Genomic DNA, 11,435 nt, shown 5'->3' on the forward strand with positions numbered 1-11,435 from the left:
CAGGATATGGAGAGTGTGTAGGTACGTGGTTGTGTCTTTACATGTATAATATAGGATTATGCCTTTATGACTCTCTTTCGCACGCATGTCTTATACTAACACATTCATGCATGCATATAGGACTTGTTACAAGTGGGTACTATGCTTGTCCTGTTTGTGGAACGGGTTTGAAACCGCTTGCATGATACTCCAAACATATGAGGAAAAATGTTTATGAAGGTCATGCTCGATACCTTCCGCTGGACCATCTCATGCGTGGAGGTCAGCTTGATCCACCACCACCATATTTGAAGGCAAGTGACTGGATTTGGAGGGCAAATGGAGAGGGACCTTCTCGTGGTATGAAGAGGTTATCCATCTTTCACGAGCTTCCTTATTGGGGTTAGTTACAAATCAATCATCTCTTGGATCCCATGCATATCTTCAAGAATGTGGGGGCTACTATTTGGGCACACTTGGTTGGTTCCAAAGACTCGAGAGGAGTGCGAGAAGACTTGCGTGCTATGAATAGGATGTCTCATTTGTGGCCCCAAGTGTGTGCTTCAGGAAAAGTTGTCCTTCTGAAAGCAACATGGATCCTCTCCAAGAGAGAGGAGGCAGTGGTTAAGGCAGACATTGCCTCTTTTCAAACACCCATAGGGTACATGCGTTGCTTGAAAGCAGCATTTTCAAAGGACAATAAGCTTAGTGGGCTCAAGTCCCATGATTGGCACAAGGTCTTACAGGTATTCTAAGCTATAGGATTAGTGTACCGATAATCGTGATGCGTTAGTGTAATTATGATTATGTTATATTATCGACATGACTTCTTTGTTGCTTTGATAGTTCATTCTCCCAATTATAATAAAAGGTTGCTTACAAGATGTTAGAAATGCTATATTCAAGATTAGTGGTATTGTGAGGTATGCTTACTATCAAATCGCATTGATTGCATTTTCTTCAATTCAAGTTAAAAAACCTGTAGACTGATTATGAATATATCTTACATGGGCATGTGAAATAGGTGGATATCTCAAAAATAGATCTCCATATTGAGCATCGAGAAGGCTAGGGTGGACTCCATCAAAGCCGTATGCTTGCTTGAGAAGCACTTTCCCTCGAGCATTATGACAACTCAAGTGCACTTGCTTGTACACATAGTTGATGAGGTGGCCATTGCAGGTACCATTCATAGTCGATGGATGTTTTTTCTCGAGCAGTTTATGAAAACTTTGAAGGGATTTGTAAGGCAAAGAGTAAGATCAGAAGCAAGCATGGTAGAGGGATGGCTTGTGCAAGAGTCATTAGTATATATCACGAAGTTTCTTGCATCCACGGATCCCGATATCTCACAGGCTTGCCATAACAAGGATGATGATCGCATCATTGGCGAGGTTTCCCAAGGAAAAGGGATGGAAAGAAAGATGAGCGAAGAGCAAATGGAGAAATTCAATAAGTTTTGTATCCTCAATAGCAAGGAGATGTGGAAGTGGATTGAGAGATATGAAGCAGCCAAAGCAGAAAGAATAGTTGCAAGGAAGAGATTTAGAGTAATTTATAGGCGATCACAACCATATCCATGGGATCTTGCCCTTCTCCCCACTCACATGTCACTTGATTGGCTACAAATGGCTCTACATAAAGCCGAATGCGATGGAGAGATAATAAATGTGCACGAGTGAGAGTTATCATCTGGATGTATGATGCATGTAAGTTTCTTAACTCTTGGCATAATTAAGTAATTATTTGTGGCAATATACGCTATAAAATAGATGCATCTTCATTGTTTTATTGATGCTATTTTGTAGTACAAAAAGTACAGTGCATTATAGTCATATGGACGTCATTTTTGCATGAAACACATCGATTCAAAGAGAGTCACATATGATTGTAGAGTCATGGCTAACTTCACACAAGATAGCCGAGCAAGTGCTTTGGATAGCAATCTTCTCTCCTCGCAATTGGATTATTGTGGGACCATATGCGAAATCTATGAAATTGATTTCATACGATTTAGTATTTTCATTCTTGATGTAAAATGGTTTAGAACTATTTACAACGGTCCCCATGCAATAGTGAGAAAAGACAGTAGCGGTTTCTTTGCAATAGACTCCACCAAACTTTGGACCTCAATGCAAGTAATACTTTTGTTCATCCCGAGCATTGTGAGCAGGTGCATACTAATAATTTAATTAATCGAAGCTTTCATTTTTAAAGATCCAGATACATGTACTTAAGCATAATTTCATATATATAATTGATGGCATTTGGCACCCATCTTCAATATAGGTGGTTTTTCATCCGGAGCATTATGATCCAAGATGGTGGTACGTGATCCAAGTTGCACCACGAAGTAAGCAAATTTTTGAAGATAGAGATGTGGATATGGAGATGCCACTACCAATGCCAGATCCAATTGATCCAGATGGATCTAGCAAAGAAGATGAAGATCACAATATGAGCCAAGAGGAAGATGCACATAATGACATCATATGGGAGGAAGATGGAGATCACAATATTGAGGAAGAAGATGGTGATCATCAAGAATCACCACACTTTATTGAAGAAGATGATCAAGTCTTAGGTAACGATGCTAGAGTATGATGATGATATAGAAGATCAACTTAGTATAGAGTTAGAGATAGACTTCTTTGGCGTGTTAGACTTGTGAAGCCATTGATGTAAATGCTCTTCATTGATTTTTTTCATCTCAAACTTGGACATGAATATATGAGCTTCAAACTTGATGTACATTCTCTTGTACTTTTATTCTCTCAAAGGATTAAACATCTATCAAAAGGAACATAAATTTGTCATTGGGTAAAACTATCTTTAAAGGTTAGTATGGGGAAAAAAACTCTCTGTAAAACATCGCTATAGGAAATTGTCTCAGTGTCGCTATATAACGACCATTCGCAAGTCTAGTAAGTGTCACTATATAGCGACTCTCTTTAAAGGTCGCTATATAGCGACACTTGTCTAAAGTTGCTATATAGTGACACTTAACTAATCCTGCTTTGATTATCGATGATTAGAGCCTCTCACGCACTAAACATCGGTGCTTAAGAGTCGGAATAAGACCCGTGTGTAGTAGTGTTAGTACAGTCACCCTCATGAAGACCTAAGACTCTATGCTTATTCATATGTAGTGATCCAATCTGCGGTGGTGAGAGGTGGACATTTCATCCTCATCATGTATGATAGCAAGAGCAATGTACAAAGGCCTTTCATCATAAAAGATATTGGTATGGACATTGATGCCATGATTGAAGTGAGTATTGCTAAGAAAATGGTGATCTTTAATATTTGTAGTGTGCCATTTAACATGTCAATGTGTAATGATTACTTTAACTGACGTGGGAATCTATTTCTCCATGCACAATGGTGCAAACTTCAAATTGCACTACATTTAGGCACTACTACTAACAATCATGCTATTTGCAATTGAGAGATCATACGCACATGCGGTAGCATTGCTTAATATTAAAATAATGTGTAACATGCATTTTTCTTGAAGAATCAACCATAAATTTTGTTAAGCTTAGAAATGGCTTCCCTAAGATGAGCTGTCATATCATGACATGAGGCATAGTAGATTAATTGGTGGGTGACTAACATTTTCCAATACTCCTAGCCCAAGGTAGCATTGCCCAAAGGTTGTAGCGTGGTTCAATAGAATCACGTTGCCTTTGCATGACCTCTAGACACTTGTTTAGGTAAGCTTGCATTTTCCTAGATTTTTGGTGTCCTTCTTCATCTTTTTATGGCTTCAATGTCTATGCAAAGCATATTGAACAAAAAAGCAACATGCACAACTCTAAAATGCAAAATATGTATTTGGAATTTATTCATGTTCTAAAGTTTTTGCTAATGCATCATTGATGTATCTCATTAATTTTTGTCTTCTAAATAATGTGAGAATAATTTGATAGCTCTGATGACTAGGAAAAATACCAATAAATTGGCTAGTGTTGTTTCCATAGTAGCCTATCACTAGTGGTAGTAGGCCAATTACCAATAGTAAAAGGCATATTACAAATGGTGGTAGGCCTATTATTGGTAGTAGAAAGCACAATAAGGATGGTGGTAGGATTAGCATTGGTATAGGCCTATTTTTAATCACAATATTGGCACTAATAATGGTAACATTTCTTGTTTCCCACTCATTTCCTACATACAAAATTCTTGCAAGGGTTGCAAACACTTTTCATTCAATTAGATTGTAGTCCATAGCTCCTATACCTAGCATGTTGGGGTAAAGTGGACCACAACTGAGTCATAGGAGAAGGGTGAGAGAGTGAGTTCTCATTATGCTTGCAAGAGTGGTTGAATGCTCCCATACCTTGAATGCTGCCAAAAGGGTCTACTAGAGCTACAAGCCAATGAATGCAATGTAAACATGGAGTGATAGGTGAGGTTGCTAGAATTTCTTCTTCTTGAAAAATTAGATTTGCTTGTTTTCCTTGGTCTGATGCGCTTAAGCTCTCAAATCTAATTATTGATATGGATTTGACATTAGCTTCTTAGTTAACGTAGTTAGTGATCATTAGCATCTTTCATTTTTTATTCTTTCTTGTTGGGGGGTTCACAAACCCCTATAAAAGATGGACCACCATACGGTATATAGCATAGGGTCTACATACATATGCAATTTTCACACAAGAAATGGGGCTAAACCCAGATCCTTCAGATGAGATGCCACCAAATCATCATACTTGACCAACAGCACTCCAAAATTCATCAAATGAGTAGCAGCTCCAGCCAGTAACCCTCGCTGCAGTGAGAAATCTCCATAATTTCCAAACATCCACTGATTCCTAATGTTCCAAACCACAAGCCCTACTGCCGTGCGGATATACGGCTTGCAAGAAGCTAGCGTCGATGGACAGACCAACTATATCTCCAAGCAGTATCAATCTCCACCTTGCCCAAATATAGAAGCGAAGCATCAAGCGCGACCTCCTTACAATATCCTTAATCTTTGATGAGACACCTCTCGCTTTGATACACATCCAAAACCACTAGATGCTCTCAACTAAACTATCATGCCCCCTCAAACCCTTTCTTCCCTCCCAAGTCAGAGCAACACATCATTGCTTCCATGCAAAAACCATGCACTTTCAATGGGTAAAGAGAAGCAATCTTGTCATACCACAAGAATTTTTCCATGAACCAACAGCCATTCCACTCCCCTTCCTAATGAACCATCTAGTAATTTCTACCCACGGCGTTTTAGCTGCAAACAACCTGGGAAACCATTTGCAAATCAATGCCACATCAGGATGCCCCAACCCGCCTAGTAGTTTTGGAGCCTTCATTGCTTCCCAAGGAATATAATGAACTCTTGCCCATAAGAATGCTTTAAACAACCATTCTAAACCCTGCCAATGAGATCTCCTAAAATTCCAAACCAAGGCAATATAAAGAGTAACTGTAGACAACACATGTTGCAAAACCAAGATCCTAGCATTCCAACCCAGAAGGAGGCCACTCCATTGCCTTAGCTTCGGTTTCATCTTCTCTTTTACCCACTAAACCGCTATCTTAGAGATACACCTAGACCAAGGGGGGCACCTAAATACCTAATGATTTCTCCCCTTCTAATCCAATGTACAAGAAGCACATTTTCCAATCAGGGCAAGGACCTGAATCAATTCTGATGGCAAATGTTTTTTACCAACTACATTGAGACCTTGAACCCACGCAAAATTGGTTCATTATCTCCATCAAGGCATTCATGTATTCTTAGAGCATCATGACCATGTCATCTGCAAATATCTGAATGCATAATTGCTTACCCAAGGGGCGGACAACCCCTTCATCCACCACACAACCTCACATGCTTTCTTGTGTCTCCTTGAAAGATGCATAGATGCAAATGCATATGTGCATAGTTATTCATCATAGAGAAACCAATCGATTCATAAGGAAGTGCATATATAGCATATGATCAAAGCCATCTTGCTTACATGTGTATGTCATACAATAGTGGCCATCTAGATATAAATCCCCAAAACCATATACATTCAATACTGGTCACAATTAGTGGTAACAACAAAGGGTAAAATGTCTTTTGCAAGTGTAGTCAGCATCAACAATTGACCTATTATTAGAAGTATTACAACATCTGCAGATGATAGTCAAACCATTACTAGCAATAGTCCACCGGGTTCTAGGTAATTGTCACCAAACGATGCACATGCATGATTGCGTCCATCATTGCATGAGAATGACTAGATTATGCCCTATCTTTTTTGCTTCCATGCTTTTGGGAGGGGGGGCTCGTTGTCCATAAGGGAAAATGTCTTTTTCCCCGTTCACTCCTTCCAAGAAAACCTACAATATCATAAACAAATTTTGCATTTGCTCCTTGCAAAATATAAGAAGGTTAATCTCTTTCAATCTCTAATGCCATTTTTTTGCGTTGCGTGTAAAATAACCATCCACAATTAAGCCTCCTTGATAATAAAAGGGAGGTTGGATCATTGTAGTTTCATAGATTCCAAGACATGGTTCTATTTTGGGGTCTTGAATCTCACAAGCTACCATATCTAATTTTTAAAACAACTTGATATTATGTTTAATCACGTTTATAGATTATGTGTGTGTATAAAAGCTATGATTGCATGCTCTTAAATTTGGCCACTTGTTTCACGTGATGAAAATTTTGTGATGGTCATCTCTTTCGATGCTTAGGGGGTTTGATTTGCAATTTTTTACACAAGCATAAAGACCAATAGAAAGGTTAAATATTTAAAAAGTATGTGTAATGAATAGTCCATGATGTTACAACACACACACACACACTGAGAATATGGACACGAAGTCATGCATGTCACATTTAGAACCAACACATGAGATGAAGTGAAACATCTATGTATGAGAACTATGTGTGATGATATCATTCATGATGTCACATGGTGCACATAGATTTCAAGCTTGAAGCTATGTAAGTCAATAATTGACTAGAGTATATGTTGATGAGACTAGTACAACTACATCACATCTAGGTGTAAGAACATAGTGATGAAAGTAGAGAACGACTTCATGTTACTAAGAACAAGTGGAAATTTTGGAAATTCTTGCCTATGCCATTTCTAAGCAAGGCTATTGAAAGCGCATATCAAGAGTCGTGCTTCATGTGGATTACTAGATCCTATTGTAAGATGAGAGGCATGTTGTATCACAAACAATTAGTAAATAATATTACATTAGTATTATTATGGTTTATTTGTTATGTTGGGGACCTTGATCTTTAAGGGGTTTGACATATGAGGTGATGGGGTTTGGGATTTGACATATGAGGCGATAGGGTTTTGGATTTTGGCAACGTGTTATGGGAAGATTGTGATAAATATGTTGCTCATGGAGGAAAAAGTCAAAGTCTATAGAGCAAATAGTCTTACATGAAATACATGTGTGGAACTTGCCAAGCCTGTTTCTTAGGGATTGTGTGGTGGGGTTATACATGTGCTTGAAGCCATGTCTGTACCATCTTCTTCTTATTGACGAAATGAGTGAAAATGATGTGTGCTACTAATTAAATATAGTTTTAGATCTGTAAGTTTCTAGTCTAATAATTTGATGAAGTTTCCATGTTAGGCATGTCATGGTTATGTTAATGGTGCTTAATGCATATATGACCCTAGTAACATGGTCTATCTTATCTTATTTGGCAATATGGGATTAAGCCTTTGAGTTTACTTGCTCCCCATTGCCTAAGCTTTTGCTAGCTGTTGTCCCCATGTCTAGATAGTATATGAAACTTTTTTTCATCCTATGTTTGATGGATGAAAGTTGTGCCCAAGAGGAACATGGTTTTTTTAATACAAAGATTCAACGTGTTGAGTTTATTAAACCAAAAGGGGGATGGTCGCAAAACTTGGCTTACATTAGGGCTTGAAGCCCTATGCCTTGAGCTTGTGGATTAGGGCTTCCAAGGCGTAAGAAAGGTGAGAGGTAGACGCTGGACCTTGGTGTATTATTCTTAGGTTCAAGGGTGCTATTATCTATATCCATGTCCGGGTTGATAGGACATGTGACGTGTCATGTGCTGAGGTTGTTGATGAGCTAACAAGAGTGTGCAATGTGCATCTAGATTCTAGAGGGGCGCCCCTTGCATTAGGAGAAAATGTGTGAAAGTGAGGAAGGAGCTCATGGGAACATGTTTTGCAAGGATGAATGTCCTGAAACTCAGCGTCGTTGCAGGAGCGATTCTTGCAAGAGATTGGCTCCAAGGTCGCGATTTTTCCTCTTCCCCTATCTTCATGGCTAACATCGCCAAAATCCGTGACGTTAGCCGTGAATGTAGGATGCCACCGATTGGGAAGGCGAATTCTGAGGAAATAAGCTTTTCTTTGCCTCCCCGCAATCTTTGGGCGTAGAAATTCTCTACGTGGGAATGCCCTCTAAAAGTTCTGGAGCAGGGCAATTCTTATATGAGGGTCGTCCACGTGGAAGAAATTTAAAATTCGCTGACCTGACTCCTAATAAGTCGCGAACTTCGAGAATCCCAGTGGATACGTCAGCACCTTGGGCCGACGAAGTCGGGGCCGGGGGGCTCACGTTGTCTGCCATGTGGCGCGCGGCTTTCTGCCAGCATGGCGACCCGACAGCAGGACGATAAATATAAAGCAGACCTGCTGGGAGTTTTCTCCCCAAGCTTTCTTCTTCTTCTTGTTTTGCTGTGTTACTGTGTATGGCTTCTTCGTCTCCCATCCAACACTGGCTCCGCACCTCCCCCCTCGGCTCTGGCTCCTCCTCCACTGTCTCCCTCGCCATCAACCTCCACAATGGCCTCCCCTTCGCCCTTAAGACCCTCCATCTCCCCTCCCCCTCCCTTCTCCTTGCCCTCCACCGTGAACTCCATATCCTCCAAAGCCTCCACTCCCCCCGCATCCTCCGCTGCTTCGGTAGCCACTCCTCCCCTCCCCACGGCTTCACCCTCTTCCTCGAGTACATGCCCGATGGTAGTATCTCTGATCTCCTCCACAGATCCGGAGGCAAATTGAATGAGAGCCTTGTTCGTCTCTACACCCGCGGCATCCTCGAAGGATTGCATTACCTCCATCAACGCCGCATCGTCCACTGCGATATCAAGGGGCAAAACATCCTGGTGGGATCCTCGGGCGTCAAGATCGCCGATTTTGGGGCAGCCAAGACGCTTGCAAACGATCAGAAAAGTGAACAGGAATCCTTCGGAGGTACACCCTTGTGGATGGCCCCGGAGGTAGTCCAGGGGATTGAGCAGGGCCTCCCATCGGATGTATGGTCTTTGGGATGCACCGTCGTCGAGATGTTGCACGGAAGCCCTCCGTGGGCCAATATAACAGACGTTGCAGCTGTGCTCTTCCAGATTGGGTGCTCCCAAGAGGATCCACAGTTGCCAGAGTCTCTCTCTCCTGAGGCCCGGGACTTTGTGGGCAAATGTTTGCAGCGAGATCCCAGGGCTCGATGGACCACGGCCCAGCTTCTCCAGCATCCCTTCGTCCAAGTGCAATCGAAAAGCGACAGTGATTCTCCTGACTACCACGATCAGGGGTCGCCAAGGGGCGCTCTTGAATTCGGCATTGAGAGTGACGCGGATGATGAGCCATGGGACTCTCTACCAATCCTTTCTGTGCCCAGAAAAATCGCAAAGACCGATTCAGCGACACAGGATATCGGCATGGCTAGGCGATGTATTTCGTCGGTCTCTCCCGTAGAGGCAACCATCCCGAGCACGGGCAAATGGATCACAGTGCGGAGTGCAGAGGGATGGTCAGCAGACAGGCAAAAGCCCTTCATGGAGATACTGGGAGGCGCGTATCCAAGTCTGATACACGTGAGGGAGGGTTGCAACGTGAATTTGGACTCACTGGCATTCCTGCGGAAAAGGAAGGCCCTGGAGTGAGATGAGTCCGCTAAAGGAAGGTGATCAGTGTTCGCTGTGAACATGATTGTGAAATCATAAATTCGATTGTGAGCTCGAAGGAAGGGTTCAAAGGAGATCGGTATGCAAAGGGTGGGTCAAGACGCAAGGGCGATCAGTTTGATGCTTGTGATCCGTGATTTTGAGCACCCAACCTTCGACAGAGATTTCATCGCCAAAGGTTTTTCGCAACGAAGGTGCAAAGGGTCGTTCGGTGCCCAGTACAGCTGCCCCAAGGATCTCTTTGGATTGAACCGCTTCTAAGGCTGCTTATTATCACAACTTTAAACTCCATCTTATTGAAGCAGCTTCAAACGGCCACATACGGTTCTTCTTGGCCGCAGAAGAAACTCCAACCTGCTGTGAATGGATGCAAATGTTACGGGCTTTCAAATTTTGCTGGAGCCTTAACGCAGGCTTAAATGCCAGCTCCAAGTTATCATACGAGAATGCTATGTCCAAAACCAATCACGAACTCATGAATTCATAATGAAAAATGGTTTCGAACATGATTTCCTTTGGTCGAATTTCTTCTTGTATCGTTTACAGCTCCTTATTATTTCAGGATTCATCAACTGGAGAGAGGTGTTGCAACGTAATTCGTTTATGTAGCTGCTGCCAGCTTCCATAAAAGCATGCTTTTGCGGTTTACTTCGCGCAAGATGTAAAGAGTTCAAAAAGCTTTGTTGAAAACGTGTCGCGAGCAAGTGACACGCTGTCGTCAAGACCCTAATACCAGTCAACGCACACGCTGGTCTTTCAATAAGTCAACGGACACGCTAGTCTATGACCTAGGTCTTTCACGTAACCTGAAACTTTAGACTCTACAAAAAGTCAACAACTTCCCATTAAACTTTTTCAAAGTCAAATTTGAGCCGATTTTTCTCACTTTCAAATACACGAAAGGGCAGTTTCCTCCAATATCCATGAGAAAAGCATGTGCTCTAACTTCTCTTCCACTCGCCTATAATTGTTCCACGGCACCACGAGTTTATTGGCCCATTCAAGGGGCAACAATGGCCACACCTCCGCCCTTCACCAATGTAAGAGTTTCGTCCTTCTCTATTCTTCCACTTTGTGATCAATAAACTTGTGGCCAATTGATGAATAATTACATTTTGTGAACTTGTAATGTTCATGCAGAAACAACACTTTTTAAAGTGGCAATGGCCATAGGTTTTCAAATTTTCAAGTTAACCATAATCCACATGCATAGGCAAACGTGGAAAAGGTAAATCTAAAATCCAAGGGTGTAAATATTAAAGTCAATAAACCCAAGGGACAAAAGATGACCACATAAGACAAGAACATAGAGAGACAAGGGCATAATTTTCCACATGCAGAAGACGATTACACTCAACTTGTTCTAAAGCCCTTCACCAAATGATACCGTTGCTTTTAGTTATACAAGAAGAAATGCATTCATTTTTTTACTAGTTGATTTCTTGGGTTAAACTTTTAAGCTTAGGCTTTGGGGACATGCTAATCCTTAAAGGAATGGCTTCAAAATCTCACCTTGAGCATATGTAGCTAAGACCTATAGTCA

The 11,435-nt window shown here is 41.5% G+C and overlaps 1 protein-coding gene across 1 annotated transcript; it reads left to right on the forward strand.

Moving 5' to 3' along the window:
• The first annotated feature begins 8,677 nt into the window (after positions 1–8,677).
• LOC147900480 (mitogen-activated protein kinase kinase kinase 18-like) lies at positions 8,678–10,244 on the forward strand. Its single transcript, XM_087377058.1, has one exon. The coding sequence runs from the start codon at positions 8,678–8,680 to the stop codon at positions 9,869–9,871; it is 1,194 nt and encodes a 397-aa protein (XP_087233184.1). The 3' UTR covers positions 9,872–10,244.
• The last annotated feature ends 1,191 nt before the right edge of the window (positions 10,245–11,435 follow it).

Source organism: Dipteris shenzhenensis, chromosome 7 (assembly GCF_047967505.1).
Source record: "Dipteris shenzhenensis isolate YYH24624 ecotype China chromosome 7, Dip_SZ_1.0, whole genome shotgun sequence".
Taxonomy (NCBI): domain Eukaryota; kingdom Viridiplantae; phylum Streptophyta; class Polypodiopsida; order Gleicheniales; family Dipteridaceae; genus Dipteris; species Dipteris shenzhenensis.